We start from the raw sequence: 25,397 nt of genomic DNA on the forward strand, positions 1-25,397 counted from the left end.
TGTTTCTGTCTGTCAGGCTGCATGATCAACTGATGGACACACAGAAGCTCACTGGCTTTCTCTTTCACTGCTCTAAATCCCATCTTTTCCGGGTGTTTTGGGGGTTTCCCTTGTGTTTTCTTGCTTGACTTCATTTTCGAGGTGAAGCAAAAGTCTTAAGCGTGGTCTTTTTTTCCCACCTCCCTCACTTTCTTGGAGTTTCTGTTTCCTTCATTTGGGATTTTTCCTCCCTTTTTAAAAAAAAATTCCAGCCTGATCGCCTGCTCTTCTGTGTGTACATCAACCCTTCCTTTCCCCCTGCTCTCCTTTTCCTCCCATTTTCCTCCGTTCCTCATCTCCTCGTGTGTCGTTTTTGGGCTATGCTCTCCTCACCCACTGTGATCCTCCAGCCTTATGGACTCCCCGTCTACCCACAGGCAACCACATGCTACCCCAGCATAGTTCAGGTAAACTTCTTGATTTACACTGTGGCCAGACATTATCACATAAATACTGAGATTTTCCCCCCTAGGGAACATCCCTGAAATCATCTACTGGGGAACTATAACTTTATGCAACAAAATAATATTATTTATTATTACAATTCTTAATCTCAATGTCAGTTATTTTGCATTTCTAGAGCTCTGGTTGTTATTTATTCTTTTATTCACCCAAATACTCACATTAAGAAATATAATCAAATAATTGGACATTTAAATCAGCACCTTTGTATGATTTTGCTTAATGATTAAACTAAAAAGATCTTATTCCTATTACCAGACAAAATCCCTGTATTTTGTAAAACTTAAAACATTTCCCAGTGAGCAGAAGAAGCCAAAAGGCCCTAAGTCACAGTTTAATCTAATTCAGTCTATCGATGCATTGCTTAATATGCAACAGGATCTGTGTGAAGTGTGCTAGTTGTGAAATGTCTTATTTATTCACTAGTAAGGACATATTAGTGGTTATCTTTAGTCCACCAGCAAGTGTCCCTGACATGCCACTAATGCCACAGCTCATTTAGTATCTCTCTACCTTGTCTCTGTGCTTCACACCAGCTGTATTTTTAGCCCTCCTCTCCTGAGCAGATAATCACAGGAAGAGGGTCTGTCACCTGTCTTGTGTCCTGTAGTGAGCTGTGCTTAAGATAAATGTGTGAAACCAGCCTGTTGTGCATTTAAATGTTGAATATTAGGCTCCTCCGGGGTAACCTTGACTTATTTCATAAGATTCAGAGAGCTGTTTATGGAAAACAGATGCAGAGAGAATTGTTATTTGAAGGTGACTGGCACTGAAGTAAATAGTCTGAAGCCCCAGCTAGATCTTCCAAGATTCAAGAACTTTATTGTCAGTGCAACAATATACACAGTATACAGCGTACCGAAATGCTCACATCCTTCACTTCAATCCAGCAATTGTTCCCTTTTTAAAAGTGTCATATTTCCAAGTGCTGGGGAAATTCCTTTATGACTGATGTGGAGCATCTGTTTTAACACAACATTTGGCAGCTTGTAAAACTCCTCTCTCCTCATTATCAGCAATCTTTTCTTCTTTTTTTTTTTATCAGCAATATAAACAAAAAGCCTGTCGTGTCGCTCAATAGGAGGAACCGGGATGTGCAGAATGTGCAGATGGATGGATGAAAAAAAGGAATATTGTGTTACACTTTAATAAGCTACATGTTGCTAACATTTGTAACTCGGCCAGCACCAAAAGGCCACATCTGCAGTCAGCTTCGTCTTGTGTAAATCCCGTGGCAACTGTCCCAGCAAGCACCTGGCTTCGAGCCGTCGACCTCTGACCGCAAGCCAGCAGCTGAGGAAGGAGACGAGCGAGAGAGGGGGAACAAATGGCAATGATAATAAAAAACAAGCCCGTGAGGAGTCTCGTGTTGAGACTGTGGTGCTGAATCAGGCACAGTGGCTGGTTAGTTAGTTAGTCTGTAAGGTGGGGGGAGAGTTGACAGTGATATCTAACAGATGCATTTTCTTCGCTCAACATCGCTTTTATATCTCGGAGGAGGGTCGGAGCAGCTAGATCGTCGTCTCTTCTGATAAGTAGGACAGAGTGCAGGGGCAAGTTGTGTCAACATATTTGGAAACATGTTCCAGCTCCAGTGCGAGAGTTAAGAATGGCCTCAGAGTTGGACGGTGCCTCAATACCTATCTTTCAGCTCTGGTTCAAACTTAAATATTTCTCTTGAATAACGAGTAAGAGCTGCAGATGAATCATCTCCATCAACTTTTCCTCATTCAGTAATTATCAGGGTGAAGCCTGCTTGAATGTCAAATCTGGTTTGTTGAGAGTGCACACTTTATTAAAAATCCTCCTCCAAACCAACAGAGAGTGGTCAAATGAAATCCTCCAAGCCAACAAGAGTCTGCCTGACAACCATTTCCTTGCTTATACAACCAGTTTAACAGCCAGCAGAGCTATGCCAGCCATTATGAGCTGGCGTGGGATAGAGTTTTTTTTAATCGTGACTCCTTTAAATCCTGAAGGCAGCTGACACACTTGTGGCATTTTGCTTGTAAGGTAACTCAGGGTATCCTCTGATCCAGTGATTAAGTGAAAGTATCAGTGCTCTAATAGAAATATTCCCAGTTACTGTGGGGGAATCCTCACAAATGTGAGGATTTTCCAGGATTGTCTTCCAGAATAAATGTTCTTAGATTTGTGAAGTCGTATCCGGAAGCCAAGACGAAATAATTTCATCTGAACATTGTGCTGCAGCATTATTGTACATCTTTAAATGAGGACTGTCCACCATCAGAATGAACATACGGGCTCTATACATTATCTTCATGATCAGCACAAACCTTCATGTGGTTGAAACATATCATGTCACATGTGTCTGAAGTATTAAGATGGAAAAGTTTAGAGTACGAACAGCTCCAATAGTAAGAATCTGCCACTCAGTGTTACTGTTGCGATGAAGTCCTTGGAAAGTTTTCCCTCCTGTAAGAACTCCCTGTCTCCTGAAAGTCTGAGAAGGCCCGTCACAGATATCTCATCTGTTTATACAAGAACTGTTGTGTTAAATGCTTCAGCTGGAAGTCCTAACACAAGATATAAAGCAATAAATCAGAAAGTTTAAATACACATATAACAGTACAGAAGGCGGCATATATACAACATATATGTAGACAGTCAGTGTGAAGAGGTGAGGCTGCACAGACTGTGTTTCTTAGTCTCCTGGTGTGTGACACGTGGACTCATATCTCCTGCCAGACGTTGTCAGGGAGTGCAGACTGTCATGTTGATGTGGTGGGATCTTTAACACTATTGAATCACTGATGCATCTCGGCCTTCCTGAAGCATGGCTGGGTCCAAAACGAGGCGGCGGTAGGTTTATAGTATAAAGCAAGCTCAACATCAGAAATTCAAGTGTAAGCAGTATAAGTATGCTATCGTCTGACAGCTGGGTAAATGTGTTCACTTTGTTGTTTTTTCTGTTGTGTGGTCATGTTGTAGTAAGATCAGCGAAGCACTTCACTCGCACCCAACCCAAACATTGATGTCATTATTGTGCTTGTGAAGTCCTCTGTTTCTTAAAAGGCAACTGAGCCACTCCACACAACACAAAGAGAAGTAGATGTTCATGAAAATGTCTCTGAGGTAATAAAACCGTGTCTGTCAGGGCCGATATTCTCGGAGGCGACATTTAGCACGATGCACCCTCAGCAGGAGCACACACATTCATAAATACTTAATCCTGGGGGGGAAGCTCCGTACGCTTTCTGTGTTCATGAGTAGGTTAGAGGGGCCCTCTGGGCTCTTTGTGGGAGCAACAAGGTGACTGAAAGTTACAGATGTCCACAGCTGGTGTGGAACACCTCCCCCACCCACAGCCACCCCCCACCCCCGGTCACTTTTCCTCTAGCAATCATTTGATGATTGGTGGATGGGTAGAACTTATGGTGCGGTGGGCGGGTGGTCAGCTGGCATTAAAAATGCGGCAGTTGTTAGACAATGCATCAGAGATCGAGGAATGCAGTAAGGGGGTAAGACCGCTTTTATTTCTCTGCTTTTTACCTCACTTGAATGGAAACTGCGCAGGAGTTTCCTCCAAACCACTGCTTACACTTGGTTTGGAGGAGGTCCTGTTTTCCTGTTTAATCTTGTTTTTCTCATTAAAGGTAGTTTGTTACGCATTTAAAAAAAAAAAAAAAGTTTTTAAGTAAACAGTTGTTTAATTAAAATGGATATTAGAGATTCTAAAGTCTATGAGACTTAAAACATACCTGTGGCTGTTGAATCTGATGAGATTCCAATAATTTTACATGACATTGTACTACATAAAGTCAACATTTTGGACATAAATATTGTTTTCAAGTGCCAAATCTGTCATTTGTAATGGGAAAAACAGAAAGAGTTAAATTTAACAATGAGCTCCACGTTTGGCATTAAGAATGAATCAGTTATTACAATTGTGAGAAATGTCTTAATATTAGAGATGTTTTTAATTATATCTATACTTGGATGTTGCTTTGGATAAGCAAAAAGAAATGTAGTGTTTAGGACTGGTCATCAGATGTATTTTTCAAGGATAATTTACTATTTCTTTATTACCACACACAAAAAACAAACTCACAAAAGGCAGTTATTTAAAAAAGAATAGGTAAATATATAAGGTAATTTATAGTGACCTCTTCCAAACACTGCAACCTACCAGTAAGCTTATTTAGCTTTGTATTTTGTCTTACTATTACTGTTAAAAACATCTTTTGCTATGGTTATTATTATCAGATTATTTAAGAGATTTCACAGCATTTTACTCCTTCTGACAGTTAAACTGATGTGTAAAATTGGGTGGAACAATCATTTATTGTGGTATTTGTGTATCTGTCATCTTCATTAAAGATCACAGTGTCACTGCAGCGTGTTTATGCAGTTTGTTTTATTGTAAAAACAGAAGATCAACAACAACATCTTGTGTTTCGTTTGTTTACATCTATGCTGTCATATTCTGGCATGAGTGGCTCATTCGTCTCCCTCTTCCTCTTTTCCTCAGGGGGCCCCCACTCAGGAGGCTGCCCCAGGCAGCGCAGACCCTGCCCTGCCTCAGGTCTATGCCCCGCCTCCCTCTTACCCCCCACCAGGTCAAGGTCCCCCAACATCCGCCAGCAGACTGGCAACTCTCGACTTTAGCTCTGCACATCCGAGCTCAGAGTACCAGGAACATCCCCAGCTCAGAGTCTATCAGGGCCCTCAGCACGATGGGGGCGACTCTCTGACATCTGGCAACACGGTAAGAGCGGTCTGTGACAAATGTTGATGTTCCAGGCCAATAAAACATGATCGTCAGTAAGTCGACAGGTAGCACTTTCACATGTTCTGCAGAGCAACAGGCCCAGATAGGGTTTCCTTCTATATTTAGAGCCCCATGTCCACCGCGGTGTCCTTGTATGGAAATGCCTGTCACCCTCTGTGGAGCAAAATGTCGAGGCAGCTGATAAGGGATTTATTGATGAAAATAAATGCCCACTTTTCCTTTCTCCCTCCCCCAGGTCTCATTTAAGTGTCAATAAAACTGATCACCTTTCCAGATCGCCGCTCGAACTTTGTGCTGATACTTACAGTTTACAGTTTAAGCTATCTGAAGGATGTTTATAAAGTCCATGTCAGGCTTTTGTGATTTGTCTGATGAAATCATTTCTGGTACAGGATAAACAATGATTACATCTTTAAAAATGTATCAACAAATGGTTTTTGAAACTAAAGAGAATTTTTAATAGATAATTTGTGTCTTCATTCTGCTACTGCGATAAGATTATTTCAACCTGTTTACCATCAAATTTGCTTTACATATTCTTTTAAAAACCAAATTAATCTTTTATTAAATCAACGGAAGAAACCTGCATTATAATTTTATCCTCAGTTGAATCTAAAGTCATTGCTCTGCAGCTGTTCCTGGCTGGTTGCGTAGATAACCCTCGTGTTTATTACCTCAAATGTTTCAGTGTAATCTTGCCGGTGGTGTGGCAGCAGTGTCCTTTACTCATACTGGCAGTTACCACACTGATGAATTTCACTGGCACCCTGTGGTCTCTGGTTGCTGCTGATCTCTTTCTGTGTGTGGCCTGCACCACTTCAGCATCGGTGCACTGTGGGAGCGTCTTTAATTTCCATTTATATTGTAAGATAAAGACCCTACAATAACAGAGAACACATTAATGCACAAACAGGTCACACTGGCCTCAGTCTTTATGAGCTGCCTGATGTTTCCTCTTGATTTTGAATGAAATAACTTGATAAAACGATGAGGAATTGTTGTTACAACAGGCTACTAATCTGCTGGAATCTTATGGAAATTGTAATAAACTATATTATACAATTACACAGTTCAGAACTTGAGGGACTCTCTAGAATTTCCATCTTGTGCTGCCATCAGGTTAAAATCAAAGTGATTTTTTTGTTAGCCTACTTGCAGAATAATGACCACCAGTAAGCTGTAGGCTACTTGCATTATTCCTAATTAGCAATTTGAATTCAATTTCAAGCTCATTTACAATAACAAATTCACAATAACAGTTGCCTCAAGGGCCTTAATACTGTAAGCTAAAAACCCTGCAATATGAGAGGGAAAAAACCTTTTTAGCAGGAAGAGACAGCCAGCAGAACCAGGCTTTACAGTTTAAAAGCAAAATTTACCATGCCACTCTCACTGAATTGATTAAAAAAACAGCAACACACACGAGAGAAAGTTTGTCTTTTTTAAATAATGTAATATTTTCACTCACACTGCCTGCAGAGACCTATTGTCACTTCCCAGGTCTGTAATTGAAAAAAACGTATTTATTATTTTATTTTGAAAAAACTTATCTTAACCATGTAAAGCCTGAAATAAATATTACCCTTAAAATTAGAAGCCATCTATGTCCACTGTAAGCGACCATCTTTGAACAGGGGCGATGGTTTACGACACCATCTATAATCCAGTTTTGAGTTCCCTCCCCAGAAGCCTTAGCGCCCACTCACACCCTGGGCCATCTGACCTCAGGAAATCGCATGATAAGGTGGGGCCAGGTTTCACAATGAGCTCACCTGAAACTCTGGCTGATTGGGACCCACACCCGTTTTCACACCTTGGCTCATGTGATTAGAGGATCATCAGGGGGTCCTTTTGTCCCTCTTTGGGGGGAAACTCCCACTGGGTTTAAATCTGGGACTCTCCACCATTTGACCTTAGAACTGAAGAAGCTTCTCGGATGAGAGGTGAAACGTCTTCAAGCAACTTAAAGAAGTCCAGACGCTTTTCTTTGCAAGCTCCTTTGACTACCCTTAAAATTCTATTTTCTAAAAACTGGATTGTTTAGTAAACAAAATATTGTTTAGTAGACAAAATATAAAAAATATATTTTATTTTTTTAGTGCATCAGTGTTTGATTCATCGGGCTGTGATTGCAGCCATTCCCCAACTCTGTGAATGGTACTCATGACCATTGATCATTCGTCCTTGATCAGTGGTTGTTGATCAATGACAATTTGCATATTAATGCTCAAGGAACTGACATCACAGCCCACTGTTTATTCAGTGGTGCTAGTTTCAGTCATTATACAAATGTACTGTTTATAAGGTTGGGGAAACCTGCAGTCAGCTGAGACTGAAGAAGTCACCTGGATGAGTGACGAAACGTTTCTCCCACTGAAAACGGTTCATCCAGATGAACAGAACCAACCTTTTGGGACCTTGCAGAAGTGGTTACTTGAAGATGTGATTTCACCTTGGAACAGGTTTAAATATTCTTAACGGATTAGCAGATTTTTTTTTTCTTATTCATGAAGACATGAGTTATGTGGTCAGAGATGTGTGTGACTGTTTTGTTTTTGCAGTGCAGAAGTCTCCTTCAGACATGGAAACATCTACTCTGACACACGCAGAGCCGTCTGATCTGTGTGGCAGGTCAGCTCTGTGTCCTGCTTCTCCCTTCCTCCTCTCATAAATGGTGTTTTATGGCCCCGTTTATATATTTTATCACTAGAGTCCCAGACATACTCGGGTCCGTGATGATTTTCGGGGAAAGTTGAGACGTCGCCACGGAGGGAGGGGGTCAAAAAGGGGGGGGCGGGGTGAGGCTGACCGGATGATTCCCCCCCTTTTCCCCCGTCTGAAATATCGCTCAGGTCCAGAACTCAATCCTGCATCGTGACAATGACACCACCACCCAACTCAACCCTCTGTACCTCTGTCCCCCCCCCCTCCACTCTGGCCTGTATGTGCGTGTGTGTGTGTGTGCGTGTGTGTGGGTCTGCTGTCTACAGTTGAAGCCACATCGAGCCAGTGTAGTGTACACCAGTAGTAGCCTGTGTGCATTTATATGTCTGTATGAATGTGTTTCTGTACCTCTCTCTGTCTGTCTCCTTCTTATTAATGATGCCCCCTGACGAACGACTTTAACCTTTGGCAAAAAAGCAGCACCGTGACCCCCCACCCCACCCGTCCCCCACTGACCCTTCAGTTTTAAACTCTGTCCCCTTTCTGTGCACCTTCTTTGCCTTGTTTACTGAAGCCTTTTTCACTCCTTATCTGCCTCGTGGTACTAGACTGCTAATACTCAGGGCTTGGGAGTGTAATCTTATTTCCATTAGAGTAGCACATCTCCCAGTAATTTTTCTTTTTCGCGTTAATTTTTGTGCTCCCTGCTCCTCCTCTTCCTTTTGTTTCTTGCTGCTGAAGCTCACTGGTTTTAGTTTGTTGCCCTTTTTTGCAGATTTTCTTTCAAATCTATATATTTTTAACCACTTTTCTTGCAATGGTTGAACAATGCTGGTTGGCCAACACACCTGCACACACATATATATATATATGCACATACATGCACACACACTAGCATCGTGGTGCATTGTGGGATAGTGAATGTTTTGGTTTTGGCACATTAGTTCTTGAATTTTTCTGCATGGGGCAGTTTATATAAGTTAATCTAGCACAGGTATGTCTTTAATACTAAGGTAAAACAAGTAGTTGTTAGAGCCACTGTGGGAAACTTTGAGTTAGAGTCTGAAAACAGCTTAAAACAACTTCTCACTCTTCACGACGGCTGGAATGAGCAGTTTTAATACCAGACATTTGGCGTTTATTGTTAGCGTCACTGTCCTAATCTCCTACAGGCATGTATTCAACGACGCCTCACTAAACTGGAGCCCCTTCCACGCCTCCTTACATTTGCTTGAGAAGGTTCACTGGTTGCTGAATGCTGGTTGAACTTGGTTTGGTTCACTTGATCTCATGAAAGTGATCTTTGAGCTTTAATGCCATGTGATGCTTACGCAACTGGAGTTTTTACCTAAACATGAAATTCTCTGGAACATGTTGAATTTGTTGAATTTACTTTGTTGTTTGTTTGTTTTTCTCTTTTCCTTCTTTGCTTTTCTACTGATGCCCTCTCCCAATTTTTCTTCACATCTGTCCCACCTCATTCACACCCTCTCCATCTTTTGTTTTCCATCTTTTTTTGTTCTTCCCGTCCATTCTTCCTCTATCCACTTGCTTGCCTCCTCCTCTTCCTCTGCCTCCTTGTCCTGTTTCGTGCTTTCTCACTGTCAGGAGGACTCTTTGGTCCCCGTGACCTCTGACCCCCAGTCTCTCAGTGTGTCCGTGTCATCGGGGGGCGGGGCAGGAAGCGGTAGCGAGGAAGAGGGGTCAGGTAAAACCCAACCGAAACGCCTCCATGTCTCGAACATCCCCTTTCGCTTTAGAGACCCAGACCTCCGCCAGATGTTTGGGGTATGACAGTCACCTCGTTTCTGAGCTTCACACATACACAGAGCCCATGTTTTCATGTTGAATCCAACAATTTCCACTCTGTGAAAATTGCTCTGACACTTTCAGCAATTTGGCAAGATCCTCGATGTAGAGATTATCTTCAATGAGAGGGGGTCAAAGGTGAGCAGCTCAGAAATATGATCAGTGCTTTTAAACCAACGTGGGAATCATTCATCAGTAAACATATAACCGTGCAAACACACAGGGCTTTGGATTCGTCACTTTCGAGAATGCTACCGAGGCTGACAGAGCAAGAGAAAAGCTGAACGGGACAATTGTGGAAGGGAGGAAGATCGAGGTAAAGCGAGATTTCCCCATTTCTTTTTTAAAACTAGAAAACAAACATGCAGTTTTGTTTTACCCAGAGAGAGAAAAAAAATGGCCACCTCACTATAAATGTATTTATGACCCTGTAACTTCCCTTGGACATTATACCTAAGTGATATTTATTGATCACATGGCTGGAAATCACGCAGCTTTTGTGTTGTAGGTTTAACTTTCTGATTCCATGATTATCCTTATTATTTTATCCCCAGGTTAATAATGCCACTGCACGAGTAGTTACCAAGAAACCCCAAGCGCCTCTCGTGAACGGTGAAATCTCAAGTAAGAAACTTCTCATTAATATTTGGGTCCTGACTAATCTTTGGAGCTTGTTTTTAATAGAGGCCTTGTTTTTGCAGCTTCCGGTTGGAAGATCAACCCAGTCATGGGGGCCATGTACGCACCTGAGCTCTATACAGGTAACTAAAGGTTTCCCTCTTTCATGCTGACATATTGCTCTGAAGAGATGATCAGCACTGCCATTTCACTCCTCCTGCTACTTTTTTTCCTCTCCTCTATTTTAGTTGCCAGTTTTCCGTACCCTGTAGCGACTCCTACGCTGGCCTACCGCGGTTCAGCGCTGCGTGGTCGGGGTCGAGCTGTCTACAACACAATTCGCTCCACTGCAACCACACCTGCTGCTGTCCCCACCTACCCTGGGTAAGACTCTGAGCACCGGTGTCGGCTTTATATCCAATTACTTTCATTTTGATAATGTTTTATTCTTTTTTTTTCAGGGTTGTGTATCAGGATGGACTGTATGGAGCAGAAGTCTATGTACGCAGCTGAACTCTACTCATATCTTTACTTTTTTAATCAGTCAATCAGTTGCTGCTGCTTTATTGTTGCTTCATCTTTCCCATGCAGGGCGGATACCCTGCAGCATACAGAGTGGCTCAGTCAGCATCTGCTGCCACAGCGACCTACAGTGATGGGTAAACAGACAAACAATGTACACAAAGATGAATGTTCTTGCTCATTCTGATGCTGTGTTTGAGCTTCAGCAGTACCACTGAGCAGCTGTGTGCCTAATAGTATATACCGCTTTTACCTGAGCAGAAACACAAAACCTATTTGGAGCATTTCGGCTATTCCCATGAAAATGTCTTCCTACCTACACAGAGCTCACTCTTTGAACTCAAACTTGGCTTTTGTAACTTTTATCAAGATAAACACAGCTTTTGAAAATATTCTGCCTTGTGCCAGGAAGTAAAGATCTGGATTTTCTCAAACAGTCAGGAATTTATCTTGTAACATTTACTGTGAGTGGACACAGTATGTAAAATAAAAAACCTCATTTTTTTGTTCCTGTGTAGCTCAAAGATCCCACCTGAGATTACGTTCTTGTTTTTATCTCAAGGATTTTATGGGCCTTGTTAAGCAGCTTTAAATTAACCAATAGCACACAAACTGCTAGTAGAAGAAGAAGCTTTCAACTGCTCCCTTAGTCACAAGGGGTCGTCACAGTGGGCAGATCCACATGTTTGTTTTGGCAGATTTTTATGCCGGATGGCCTTCCAAACACAACCTCAAAGGGATGTGTGGCTCTTCCAAGGATAACAATATCATAATAACACCCAAAGTACTGTTTTTGTAAGATACTTCAGATATTATTCAGTACCAAATGTGCTTTTGATTGGTTTCCATCACATAACTTATTACAGTGCTGGATGCTCACATTAATCATGGCAGAATATTCACATAATGTAAAAAAATTCACATATATGCCTGACTTCAGTTGGCTTTCATTAATCATAAAGAATTTGCAGAATTTCATTTGCAGATAAATTAATAAGAAACAAAGTTTAATTGGAGTCGTGATATTATTATTTTTTTAAACAGATATGGACGGGTTTACGCTCCAGAGGCCTATCACCACTCAGTCGGACCAACAACGTATGGGGTCGGTACAATGGTGAGCAGCTATCAGAGTAAACAAAGCTTAATCTGAGAAATACATCACGGTGGTTAACTTGCACCTTTCACCCTACTACTGTCAACAGGCCAGTTTGTACAGAGGAGGATACAACCGCTTCACCCCCTACTGAGGCCCGGTGAAGGGCGGGGTCGTCGGGCATCTCTGTTGAACTTTGGGACACTGCAGGGCAGATTACAATAATCCTTAAAAACAACCTCGGAAATGTGGCACACGTGGTGTCACCTCCTGTCTCCATCACAACCTCTCTTCGGGAGACTAAACAGACTGAAGGTTAAAATACTGTAGGACCCACTTACCATCCGCTCTGCTGGAGAATACATAGGAGACGCTGTCGCTTGAAACCTTTTAATGCTTTGCTTTTTTTTTTTTTTTTGGATAAGTGGTTAAAAAAATACTGTGAGATTCTTGTGTTTAATAATTTGGGATTTTTTTTCAGGGGTCAAACTGTGCAAAAAACATTTTGTACAATTTTAAATGATTTATTTTTGTTGGCATTTATCTACTGAGTGTGTGTGTGTGTGTGTGTGTGTGTGTGTGTGTGTGTGTGTGTGTGTGTGTGTGTGTGTGGGAATGTCTGTGAGTTTCAACATCAAGAGAGCGATTTGGCTGCGACACTGATATTGCAACTAAAAGCACAGAAATAATGTTTATCAGCTGGACTTATTTTTATTTCTAACAATCTACCTCTAAATCTACATGTTTAGCTTTTCATACAGCCGTTACATTTAATCCTTGTTTGCAGTTTCTTGAGTCCTTTCCTACCTTTCTGTTCATAAATACTAACACAGTGTAGTTTCTGTTTTCTGGCTTCACTCCTTGCTACCTTGCTTGAGCTTTGATGACCGGAGGGTCACTGTCCTGTATTTTCTCCCTTTTCTCCTTCATTACTGCTAAATGACTTCTTTTCTTGTATCAGTTAGTTCTTCTTGGCTTTGTTTTACTCTATTCTGCTTTGTTTGATGTTTACCTCTGAATAAATCAGACTTTTTTCTCCTCTATCTCTTCTGTTCTTTATTCTGCTTCTCCTCACTCCCTGGGTTTCTGGTTTTTCTTCTGTGGCAACGCAACATTACATCGACAAGGCTATAGAAAAAAAACCCCCAAACAAACCCTTCTTTTATTTTCTTTGTGTGATTTCACTGCTTACTGTTTAGTTGCATCATTCTCATATTTTTCCCTCCTCCTTCTAACACTCAGTGCCAGTATTCATGCTCTACATGTATGAAAACCATCCTGGGCCTGTTTTCTATTTTCTGCACATTCTAAACTTCCAGATTATTGGCCTTTGTTTCATTTCCTTTGTAAGTTTCACCTCATGTGATAGATCAGCAATGCATTTTAATCTTTTCTTATTAAGTCTTATAAGTGTTTTATGCAACAACTTCTTTACTCCACGTTTGTTTCCTCGTGTGAATTTCTTCTGTACCGTTTCGCTGCTCTGCTTCTGCCTTTTTTCTTCTTAGTAGTATTTCTTTTAGCGTTTAGTCTTTTTCGTTTGCCAGCTTTCTTGCTATTTTTAAACTGAACTGTCCTTTGCCATTATATGCCTTTTGCTGTTTGCATGACAAAATGATTTTTTTTCCTGCTGCACTTTCTACATCTTTAACCTTCCACACTAACTTTTTTCCAGCTGCTCTCAAGGATTTTTAATCTGTGTTGGTTAAAGTAAAAACTATCACCATATGAATGAACATTAAACCATCGTGCTTCGTCTGCTAGCTGATCTGCTTTATCACAGATGCCATCATTCAACATCTTCATAATAAACTGTTTGCAAGCAACTCTGTGCTCCACTGAACTGCTAGATTTCAATCAACTCCAGCAAAAACAAAAGACAGTATGTGCTCTCTGTACTTTTTTTTTTTATTAGACGTCTTTCCAAAAGATATGTACACAATATTTACAAAATGGCAGTTTATCCTATCAGATCTATGTAGCCATGGGAATGAGGGATAGGGAGGGCACATTACAGATAGACCTTCAGCTTCAGTTGTTAAAGTGCTGCAACACAAACTATTAAAAGCACTGCAGACAGGATACAATACTTACTAGTGAGAGTTGCACACGGCAGTCACAAACATACCCAACATAAGAGGAAAAAAAAAGGGTAAGAATGACAAAAGAGAAATACTGGTTAGAGAGTCAGGGGAGAGGAGAGAGGTTGAAACATCATGCAGGGAGGAGTGAAGAAGAGAAAGTGAGAAGATTCTACAAAAAACTAGTTAAAAAAAGAAAAAGAAATGAACAAAGGTGGAGGGAAAGAGGGAGATGGGAGTTCTTCAAGGGTCAAAAAAGCAGTTACAAAGACTGATGGAGGTATACACCAACATAGGAGCAAAATACACAAAAATTGGGAGGGGTGGGGTATTAAATGAAAATGTGTACATTAGTTATCTGGATGATTTTTCTATGTAAAGACAAACATCCTGGGCTGTTTCAGTGCTGAAAATCTGAGACATCAGATGTATAGAATACAAGCCTGCATTAAATTTAAAAAAAAAAAAAATTCTTACATCATTTCAGAAGAGTCACTGCTTAGCATGTGAACACAAACCTATAAACTTTATACTTGAAAAAAAAGAAAGAAAAGGTGTTGGTGAGTTTTAGGTCACTATGTTCTGCATGTCCAGACATATTTTATTCAATGCCAATTCAACTCTCAAGCAGCCTGCCAGTATAACAAACAAAAGCTAAAACATTTCTAATCAGTGGAGAGAAAAAAAATCCAACCTAACTAAATATGAAAAGTCTTATCAACAAACAACTATGCAAATGCATCTGGACACGCAGAACCCCACAGCACAAGGAAAACACGACTCGAGAGCTTTGTTTTTAAAAACTAGAACAGGTACGATGTTGCACACAAAACCATTTTAAATAAGGGCTAGCAGCAAATCCCATTAGCAGCATTTCAACATTTTCAACTTTTCATTATGCAATGCTCCCCTGTGTTTTATGAGCTGTATGGCTTCAACTCAGGCGGGTCAAACCGAGACAGTGCTCACAATTCACTCTCTCCGGCAGGCATCTGGAGGAGTTTCGCCCACTTATCCCTCCGTGTGCTCCTGCAATGCAGCAGCCTTGCAAGCTGAAGGACGAGAAGTCTGGCGGCATGTGGGAGGAGGGTTTAAGGAGTGAGGGGAGGGGGGGCAGTAAGGAGGATAGGGGAGTAAGGTAAATGAAGGGGGGGGGGGGGGGGGGGGGGAAGAAAGGAAACATGTTGAGATCTTTGTCATTACAAAACATATGCTGAAATCAAAGGTCAACAACGAACACATCTAAAATATATATATGATCCAGGGTCACACGTGATTCATCGACATGATTGGTCAGGAGGCAAGGTTTTAGCCACATTGGTCTGATTTGTCACTGAATATATACGAAACCAGCAGGAACCAATCAGAGAGCACAAAACAGGAAAATGTGGCACAAAACCTAAAGGGAAAAATTTCAACAACTTATTTTTCCTTCTTTTTTGGACCAATGGAGTCTGAGCATCGAGCCAAAATTGGATTTGACAACCTGTGCAACTGTGTTCAGGCTGCACTCGGAAACAGCGCTAACTGACATTTCTCCGATATAGCCACACTGAGATCACTGCATACAATCAAATTCTACTTTTTTTTTTTTTAACATATTCACAAATTTGTTCAATAGTTGTATGAACAAAGAAAAAACAAACAAAAAACATTCACACTTACCCATGTGTGAACAAAAAACAAAAACAAAAAACCTACACGGTGTACTAAAAAGAAATCACATCAATTATCATACAGTATTTACAAAGTATACTCTGTTAATAAGTAAACGTGGAGGTTTTACATTAAGCCTGAATCCATTCCTGTTCTTATCAATCAAAACAGGATTAAATACTCAATGTCAGACTCAATGTTCCTACAGCGGTTAATACTGATATTAATTTAGAAGAAAAAAAAAAGAAAAGAAAAAAAAAAAAGGAGGAACAATGTTGACCACCTACACGTTTTCAGCACAACTCAATTAGGACCAGATGCTTTGCTGGTGAAAAGCAACACATGGATTATTTTCCTCACACTTAGGAGCTGATCAATCGCCATTTTCAGCGTAACTGAATTTCCCCACTCATTGTCTAAAGGGTTGTTAATATACCATCAATATTACTAAACTGGGTCCTAAAAAGCACAAAGTACAGAGAATCAACTCCACGGCCACTTAGAGAGCTTGTTTTTATCTTGTTTTGTTTTTTTAAATACTAAACTGAGGCTCCCATTTCAAACCTTTTGTTAAAAATTTCATATCTTCTGGGGAAAAAAATGGACATAAAAGCACTTGTCTGGACTCAAACTACTTCTTTATTTCACTGCTGTCTGTACCACTTTAAATTCATGTTTTGATTGCAATACTCAGAGACAGCAGCTTCCATCTGTGTAGTAAAAATTCTGGGATTTTAGGATATTGTTTAATTTTTTAATGACACGTGGACTGTCCAAAAATCATTACGAAGTATATAATTTAAAAAATAAAATTCTGATTCCACCGCCATAATTTTTTTTCCTTTTGCACAAGAGAATGCCAAATACTGATAAGTGATAAACCCACAAGATGTAAAACAAGTTGGGAAAAAACAAAAAAACAAAAAAACTTGAGGCAACATCTCTGTTGTGCGGTCATCCACCTCCTTCCAGAAGAGTCCCTTTCTCTTACCAGCCTTGCGTGTAGTATACAAACCACTTTTTAAGCCTTCCTGAAGAAGCTGCAGGTCTTCCTTTGATGCTCCACCTCAAAAAAAAAAAAAAAAACCCAACTAACTTTCAGCTACATCCAAGGTGTCAGCTGTGACGTCACCATTATTTTCTGAGGAACAGCTGGTGAGGATACAGAGGTGCACTGCTGCATTTGACAGGGTGAGCTGGACACCAGGTGCTGGTAGGAACTTCTACCTGAGGGTGATGGAAGCAGAACTGCACTCTGCCTGGGGCTACTCTGGAACATGAAGCTCAGCTTCCAGGTCATGGAACTTGATCTTGATGAGGAACACTTATCCGTTACAAAGTCAATGCGTATCCGAGACTTGTTTAAGTGCTGATCGACCAATTCATAAACATGAGCAGTGGATGAATAATACTAAATCAGGAACGGGACTTTAGACTTCAGTTTCTTTCACAGACCTTGTAGAGACAAATGGGAGGAACAGCCAGCTGTAGATTTGAGGAGGAAACTAGATGCGGGAAGGGCATACAAACCACCTCTTCTTTCAGGTAAATTGCTGGCATCTCTGAGTCTGTAAGAATAAAGCTAGACTTGACTTGATTTTGCAGGTCTGACTTCAGACAGTGAAGAGCTGGATGCATGACTTGAAAAGCCGTTTCCCTTTTGGTAAAAGTTGAATCTTCTGGTCTTTGAGCTGCTGACTTGGGAAGGAAAAGACATAACAACACTGTTAGCGTTGAAATCTGAAGGTGGTAACGGAACAGGAACTGTGATCTGGTTCTATGACTTCTCAGTCACTAAGACTACTTGATCTCAGGTCTAATCTGTTCCCTCACTTATGTGGCATCATAAATGTAATGAGATGGGCTAAACTTAGAATATGTGAGTGACAGTATGTGCAGTTCTGTGCATTTTCAGAACAGTTCTTAGTGTCAGAAAAACAGATCTGCATTTTTTGGCCTGACAGAGTAATACACTAGCCAGCATCTTTCTATATGGGTGTTAGTCTGCCACTGCTCTTATCTGAACTCGCTGTGGTATCTGAAGTGCAGTGCATTGAATATGTAAGGATCCATGATGGTCCCTTAGCCACTCCTTTCACTGTGCTACCCTTCCACCCCTCTCAGGAGGCAGCCAAAGAGGCTGTGCTGGTTTTGCAGTCTATTTTTTGGGGATCAGAAGGCGTGAATGTGACTCCTAGCCCGGTTAAAAAGGCCATACAGGAGTCTAAACAAGAGAAGGCTAAGGTGGACTGCACATACTGCACTGGCAAGTCGGGTCTGAACCTGTGGACAGAGAAAATAGGCAAACGGGTCAGGAAACTGGTCAGCAATGAAGCAGCTAAAATTTACAATTAGCATGTTACTGGAGCATAACTTACGTTTTGACCATGGCCCTAAGTGCTGCCTTTCTTTCACGCTCTACAAACTTGTCAATGAGATATGAAGCCATACGCGGGGCTTCCAGGTAGAGCTTAAAGAACCGGTGATAGTTTCCTAATGCCCAAGCTGCACGAAGTGAGAGGGCATGAGCCACACAATCATCTGCCCGTAGTGCTGGGGTCAAATACACCAACTCAGTGGTTAGATCTGCAGGGGGAAGATGAATAAATGGCCAGTGTCAGAAACTGAGACAGAGAAACTTGTAAATATAGTTAAAACAAAACAACAACAAAAAAAAAAAATCCCACAATGTTCAGTGCAGTGGTGAAGACTTCCAAAAAGATCTGAGCATACCTCCAGAGTTTTTAGTAAAGATGTAATACAGCAATCTATATGCTGTAAATTCTCCAATGTTCTCTGAGGGATTGTCCTTATACAGGGCCTTCAGCTGGGTCTGGCACTGGTTGAACTCTTCATGGTCTCCCTAAAATAAATAAATAAACAAACAGATAAGCATTCAACCAGTTTAAAACAAAAACACTTTATTACTTTTAAGTAGTCTGTAATTACTGAGGAACAACAGATTCACCTTTTCTAGAGCTATCCGTGCATGACACTCGTACACTTCCACTGTGAATTCAGTACGAATTCCTTGAACCTAGGTGCAGGTAAGAGGAATAAAATCAATGAATGAACGAATAAAATAACAAAGACATCAATTAACTTTGAAAAAATAAATAGCATTTCAGGACAACCAACCGTTAGGTCCTGTCGTATGGACTTCATCTGCTCACAGGCATATGTATAGTCCTGGTTTGTTTTCCAGTGGGCTTTCACAGCCTGCAAAGATTTTCTCAGCACCTAGAATGACAGTTAAACCATTTAAAGCCTGAATCTTGATGCCCTGTGATGCAGGGATTTAGGAGTATGTACATGTAGTGCACAGATTCAGTTCCCCTTCCTCTGTCCTTGGGAGATTTTCCTTCAATATTGTAAGAAAAAAAATCCTTATTCAAGAATATATTTCAAAAGAATTCCTTGTTCTCTTGACAAAATGATTTTATAATGCAAGTGGACATTGTATCTGAATTTAAAAGCAAAATGCACAAGTAGAATGAGATTTAAAAAAAAAAAACAAAAAAAAAACCTTGACACTTACATGCACTGGGCGCACAGTGGAGGGGTCAGGGGCACAGGTGAGCCTCAGGTAGTGCTTGGTGATGTCCTGACATGTTCCCACAATGGGGCAGTCCTCCCAACTAAGGCCCTCTTGTGTTCCATCAGGCAGGTCCAGGGCATTGATGGAGAGAACCAGAGGCTCTGAGCGAAGCTGTTTTTGGAAACGGGCTGCTCGGCTCTGCTTCTTAGCTTCTCTGTTGGGATCGTGGAAATCCAAACCAGCACTGCCACCTTTCCTCTTCTTTCCAACAGCTGAATCCTCCATGTTTCTGGGGAAAAGGTGGTATACTAACTATCAGCACCATAAAGCAACTTAAAAAGACAAAACAAAAATGTTTTCTTTCTGCTAAACAACGATACAAGACTTTATAAATTTACCGTCTTCCTCTTCCTTTTCCACCTCTTCCTCGTCCTCTCTCACCACCTCCACGCCCTCTATCCCGATCATTGCCACGACCACGCCCTCCTTTCTGACCTCGCCTTGAAAGCTGAGGTCGGAGGTCACTGCAGATGCTGCTATCTGACTGCGAGTCAGAATCACTGGCAGGAAACAAACAGGAGAACATTTGAGCTGGGAGCATGCAGGAAAACTACAATAACCAAAGAGAGGAGGAGAAATGGTTCCATACCTGCGTCTGTGCCTTTGGTTGCTGCGGTCCCTGTGCCGGCTGTGCGAAGGTGATGGTGAGCGGGAGGAGGAATTGGATGAACTAGAAGTTGGACTCCTTTGAGAAAAGATATTCCTGTAGTTGCCCAATCTGTGTCCAATACCTCTGCCTCTTGAAGCTCCAGCCACTGTGCTTCCACCACAGCCAACTGAGGTATCGGTTGTCCTCTGAGGTGCAATGCTTTCCCAACGAGACTGCTTAACCTTTAACCTAAAAAAGGAGAAGAGAAAGATGAATACAGTTTGAATGCAAAACAAAAAACAAAAGCAGAACTCCAATGCCTAAAGTAGTTACAACCACAACCTACTACTGAACTCACTCTGGCAGTGGCTCACGGGTCCAATCAATGGTGTAAGCAGAGCCATCTTTTAAGCGGTCCTGTAGAACTTCTTTCAGCACCTTCTCCGTACGATCTTTGTCTTCCTCTGTCTCACAAGCTGTGAAACAACGCTGCACATATTCCTTCATGGCTTGTGGCCAGTCCTGCGGTCTGGAGGAGAAGCATTTACATTTAAAGTCATCAAGTCATTCCCACATCAAGAATTACTGTAGACAGAGCAGTTTTCTCACCGTGCCTGAGGACCTCCAGGTGCAGCACTGGCAGTAGCAGGAGATGAAGGTGCTGGATTCAACCCCGGGGGCTGTTCGCCTGGAGGGAAAGCCTGATTGGAAACTGGGGATACCTGATAGGTCCTCTTGGGAATATTGAACTTCACAGAAGTTGTGCCAGGTGCCTCTACAAGATGTAAAAATCATAGAATTGTAACTGAAACTCACTCTCATAATAGCAATAGCAACTTATTCCTTTACATATTTTTGAATTTGGATGAACACTGCTAGACTGATCACCACAAACACTTAGTCTCCTACTCTATTTCTGCATTTAATGGCCTAACAAGTTTTTAACTTGTTTGAATATGGTGCATCTACACACTGCACTTGAATACAATGAAAAGAGGGGGATAGAATGAAAACAAAAGCAGCAACACATCCATTAAACTCTGTAATAAATCAATAAAGTTAACATTAGGAATGTAAGCTTCCCAGCAAGACAATAAACCTTACGTTTCATGCGGTGCCAGAGTTGCTGTCCTTGCTTCTGGTTTTTGTTCTTGTTGGCTTCTCCTCTGCCCAGTCCAGCTGCATACTGAGCAGGCTGTTGTTGCTGCTGGGAATTATTCTGAGATGCCTGATAGGCATTCTGAGCCTGGAAGTTTTGTCCATAGTTAGGCCTTCCCTGTGAATGATTGTAGACTTGCATCTGGTTGGGGTCTCCAGGTGGGTATGTCATACTGTTGTTGGTATTGTAAGAAGTTTGTGATGGGGGAGGGGGGTACTGGGAGTTGGGTGGTGGGGGAATGGGAGGGGGTGGTGGAGGAGGGGGGTTTTCTGAGGTGGTTGGGCTCTGGGGTGGTTGAGGAGTAGCAGGGGGAGGTGGTTGAGGTTGAGTTGGGGAGGTGTAGCTGGGGGACTGATCTTCCATTCCAGGCACTGGGGGAGGCTGTAAAAAGACAGAAAAACCTGTTTCAGCACTACAACAAAAATGAAACTTTGCAAGCATAAGCAAGCTACACATGTATCTGGAGAATAAACGCAATACTTCAAAAAAACCATATAACCTGTAACACTACTACAGCTTCAGTGGTGCCTGAATATGTGCTTATTTTTCAGGTTTCTTAATCCCAGATAAGTATCATGAATCATATTAATCATTTCTACATATAAATATTCTGCTTTACTAAGAAAATGTAGATTTTGTACCTGTCCATTAGACGTAGGAGTTCCTGGGTAAGGCCCTGGGGGTACACCATACTGATTTGGAGGATAGGCACCACCATACTGGAAATTCAGAAAAGGACATTTTATAATATTTCTCACTTTAAATTCAGTTTTTGTAAAAAGTGTAACTGTACAAAACTTCTCCAAATGAAAGCAGCAGTGCTCATATCTTTACTTACTGGCCCCATGGGGTAGTAGTAGTTATAAGAGTATGTATATCCAGGATAGTGTTGCTGAGTTTGCTGGTACCACGGATAGTACTGCTGCTGCTGCATAGCAGCAGAGTCAGTTGCTGCTGGTTGGAATTGGCCAGCCTGAAATAACAGACAAACGCAACATGGCTTCAGTGTTACCACCAGGAACTGAGAAAACATAGTCCAACACAGACAGCAATTATAGTGCAGTGTGAACATAAAACTTCACCTTTGTGAAACCAATAAAACAGTTGATAAGACACTTTAAAAAGGTTAATACCTGGGGTCTGTACTACAAGAAAGCTTCATCATACATAAGACATCTTTATGTTGTCTAGTTTTAATAAGACCATTATTCAAGTAGGATTGTGCTACTGGATGAATACCGTGGCCATTACTGTTTCTAGGGAGCAATATTTTTATTTAATTTTGGGAATTTAACAGCCTGCATCTTTGAGAATTCTTTCTGTAAATAATTAATCCGAAGAGCAATAAAAGAAGGTACTAAAAGGAACTGGCAGCAGGAGTTGAGCCAGCTATGATTTTGTTAGTTGGTGCAGTCAAGCCCCAAGGAAAGCTGTAAAACATCTGCAAATGCAGAAGCCAACAATATATTCTAATATATCATTAACAACACATAAGTCAGACTAGAACTACAATCTAGTATTGCTTATCTCATGTTTTTGCTATGTGTAGAAAGTATTTCTATATATACACACACAACATAAACACAAACTCACAGTTAAATCTGATTAGGTCAGTAAGTAGGAGGTTTCAGTGCTTTAACTGCTGTGAACAATATAATTAGGTCATTATCAGTGATCACCACTTTAACCCTAAAAACCTAGGACATCCTTGCTAGTATTCAAGCTAATCCCCCATTCTTCTTCACAGAATCCCCCCCCCCCCCCCCTTCAATTGGCACTCTAGACTTACTTTTCAATCATTTTATTTACACAAGGATTGTCCTGCATATGAAGAAAAAAACCCAAAAAAAAAAAAAAAAAAAAACCATGGAAGGTTTTGGCCTCCCCCCAATGGAGGATCAATAGGACTGACAAAAACTAAAATGCTAAAATGGATTTTACTTTACTCATCCTTACATACATTTCTGGTTTTTGAAACAGCCACAAATTACATGATAATAGTCTCAAGTGACAAACTCATGTTAAGTCTGAATGGTACTTGTGGCCATTGACCAATGATCATGAAACTGAACTCACAGCCTATTGTTAGGCACTAGATTTGGTCATTATGCAAATGTGCTGTTTATAAGGTGGGGGAAACCTGCATTCAGCCGAGACTGAGGAAGTCACTTGGATGAGTGACAAAACATTTGTCCTCATGAAAATGCGACAGAATCAACTTTCCGGATTTTCTTTACATGGATGACTGAGCATGCAACAAGATATAAAATAACTATTAAACACTTTGGTTTAACTAAAATAACAGCCTTGTAACTCTTCAAGAGCTGCACTACACTAAAACTGAAAAATAAAATTGTTTTATTAAGTGAAATCAAGTCAGAACAACAGTTGCCTCAAGGCAATTTATATTGCAAGGTGAAGACCATAAAATAATGGGTGTATGGTCCAGCTGCTAGTACATCTTCCTTCGCAGCCTGGTTGAACTCGAACTTGTGATTTTTGTCTAAAGCAATAAAACAAGTTTGTAGCTTTCAAATTCACAAGAAAAAATATCCTTGCATATTTTGCAAATATTAAGCTTGTTGGAGGATGTTCAAGTGGCTCGCTTTGTAGGTGCTAGATCACTGGAGGCTGTCATGCAGCTCAGGCTCTCAAGACGTGCCTGGAGCTTGTCTCACTGATGTTCACTAGGGAATATAACTGCATGAGATTGCTAAGGCAATATCAGAATATGAATATTCTAATATTTTTGTATCATACAGAAATTTATATAGCTATAATGGAGACTATATGATATGGTACAGGTATATTCAGGTGTAACAAACAGACTGCACAAAAAGACAAACCTCTGCAGCGGTCCTGTTAGGTTGTGTAGTCTTAGCAGAGGTCTGACTCTTGCTGATGGATGCTAATGCTTGTCTTGCCTTCTCCCATTCAGGATTTTCATGGACTTGGCCGTCTGCAGCAGCACCATAGGACCTGCCATCAACAAAAGGTCAAGTATCAAGTCTATTCTAGTGATCAGAACACATGATCAAACCCATTTAATCAGCAGAAAAACAGAAGTAAGCCCAATTACCGTCTGCAATAAGATTTATATTCGTTTAGACAACTGCTCGCTTCAGAAAATAGATTGAAGGCCTACTTGACGATTACTATTGTGCTCAAAATGTTGACCATTTAATCATTACCCGTTTACACAACAAGTCTACCCTCCCTCTGTTAACACCGGATATCTATCAGCTAATTAGATCATCTCAAGCAGATGATTAAATCATTACGTTTAAAGCAACAGCTAACAGCCAAAACAGCTGATGAATTAAGGCCTACCCTAAAACTGCAACTGTCGCTTGCTAACATCAACGTACAACATTAGAGTGAGGTGCAACAAACCCTGGCGTTCAATCAAAAATATTACATGTTCACAAATAATGTATAAAAAAACAAGCATCTTAACAAATCACCTTTCTGCTAACTACTCCAACGGCCTGCTAGTACTTGCCAACACCCTGGCCTAAGCTAACATCCTTCCCACGAATTTAAGATTAGGGTATAAATACCTATTTCAGTCATACATTAAAGCAAGTTAACCTAAAATCACAATCTGTTCAAAGAGTGTTGCCTACCAGTTAGTTGTAGGGGCTGCTTGTGTCGTGTTGGCCGCCATTTCGCTATGTTTAGCGTTAGAAAGCTAACGCAGGGAAAGTTGTCTGCCAGCTAAGCTAGCAGGTTGGCTAACGGCGTTAGCGTTAGCTTTTCCGCTGTAGAATGTAAACAAGATGAAGTCCGAGGCGAGGGCCAACGGTCCGGTTAGAAGAAGAACAGCCGGTCGACCTCGAACAACACTGCCTAACTAAATATATCACACTTAAATATACTTCTGCAAGATGTCCCAATTAATAAAATAGCATAAATTTCATCTTATTTCGTCCCTCGTTCGTTGACGACCAACTTCATCTGACCGCACAGTGGAGATACAAAATGGCAGCTAGGCGAAACCTGCCAAGTCACGTGACACCTTGCTGTTTTGTTATTGGTTGAATTTTCCAAGAGTAACGCCTTGCAGTGCTGAGCACACGGAACGTTTTTCTCTATCCTCTATCAACTACACCAATCAAACCTTAAACCGGATTATGGTTAGACTCTCATTTTAATTCTTTACGAAACTGTGAATTTTAGTATCGATCCGCCACCACGTAAATACCAATAACAGATACTTTTAGCCCATAAAGGTAGCTTATGTTGGGACGAGCAGTGTGTCAAATTCTGAATACGTTTTAATAATTCACGTAAGGTAGTTAATGCAGCAAAACATATATTTCAGCTTTTCATGTATTTTAAAACGGTTTGT

At 41.0% G+C, this 25,397-nt stretch overlaps 2 protein-coding genes across 4 annotated transcripts; one reads left to right on the forward strand and one right to left on the reverse strand.

Moving 5' to 3' along the window:
- rbfox1l (RNA binding fox-1 homolog 1, like) lies at window positions 1-14,249 on the forward strand. Of its 3 annotated transcripts, none has more exons than XM_085474014.1 (12): window positions 1-446; window positions 4,994-5,230; window positions 9,527-9,706; window positions 9,812-9,865; window positions 9,951-10,043; window positions 10,282-10,351; window positions 10,429-10,488; window positions 10,594-10,729; window positions 10,807-10,846; window positions 10,937-11,004; window positions 11,912-11,984; window positions 12,073-14,249. In XM_085474014.1, the coding sequence occupies exons 1-12, from the start codon at window positions 360-362 to the stop codon at window positions 12,115-12,117; spliced, it is 1,143 nt and encodes a 380-aa protein (XP_085330140.1). In that variant the 5' UTR covers window positions 1-359; the 3' UTR covers window positions 12,118-14,249. The 3 variants fall into 3 exon arrangements, with proteins under 3 accessions (XP_085330140.1, XP_085330139.1, XP_085330141.1); XM_085474013.1 differs by lacking the exon at window positions 1-446 and adding an exon at window positions 3,913-3,983; XM_085474015.1 differs by lacking the exon at window positions 1-446 and having other exon boundaries at window positions 5,166-5,230; window positions 7,965-9,706.
- leng8 (leukocyte receptor cluster (LRC) member 8) lies at window positions 13,854-25,059 on the reverse strand. The gene is made up of 15 exons (XM_085474012.1): window positions 24,673-25,059; window positions 23,893-24,025; window positions 21,885-22,019; window positions 21,688-21,765; window positions 20,992-21,427; window positions 20,497-20,662; window positions 20,246-20,416; window positions 19,888-20,136; window positions 19,637-19,798; window positions 19,239-19,527; window positions 18,839-18,940; window positions 18,669-18,737; window positions 18,434-18,563; window positions 18,079-18,286; window positions 13,854-17,983 (listed from the first exon to the last, which is right to left on the reverse strand). Exons 1-15 carry the CDS (start codon window positions 24,711-24,713, stop codon window positions 17,821-17,823), a joined length of 2,532 nt encoding a protein of 843 aa, XP_085330138.1. The 5' UTR covers window positions 24,714-25,059; the 3' UTR covers window positions 13,854-17,820.
- Between the last annotated feature and the right edge of the window lie 338 nt (window positions 25,060-25,397).

This window comes from Copadichromis virginalis, linkage group LG11, assembly GCF_057382275.1.
Source record: "Copadichromis virginalis isolate Kocher_CV1m ecotype Utaka linkage group LG11, C_Virginalis_male_GT1.1, whole genome shotgun sequence".
Classification (NCBI taxonomy): Eukaryota; Metazoa; Chordata; class Actinopteri; order Cichliformes; family Cichlidae; genus Copadichromis; species Copadichromis virginalis.

Excerpts from the sequence above, each read along its gene's own strand:
- rbfox1l (XM_085474014.1), top strand. The coding sequence starts at position 360 with ATGCTCTCCTCACCCACTGTGATCCTCCAGCCTTATGGACTCCCCGTC. Across the intron at positions 5,231-9,526 it reads CTCTGACATCTGGCAACACG|GAGGACTCTTTGGTCCCCGT; the intron begins GTAAGAGCGGTC and ends TCTCACTGTCAG. Across the intron at positions 10,489-10,593 it reads CGCACCTGAGCTCTATACAG|TTGCCAGTTTTCCGTACCCT; the intron begins GTAACTAAAGGT and ends CCTCTATTTTAG.
- leng8 (XM_085474012.1), bottom strand. The coding sequence starts at position 24,713 with ATGGCGGCCAACACGACACAAGCAGCCCCTACAACTAACTG. Across the intron at positions 18,941-19,238 it reads CCACTGTGCGCCCAGTGCAT|GTGCTGAGAAAATCTTTGCA; the intron begins GTAAGTGTCAAG and ends CTGTCATTCTAG. Across the intron at positions 17,984-18,078 it reads CTTAGGGCCATGGTCAAAAC|GTTCAGACCCGACTTGCCAG; the intron begins GTAAGTTATGCT and ends CTCTGTCCACAG.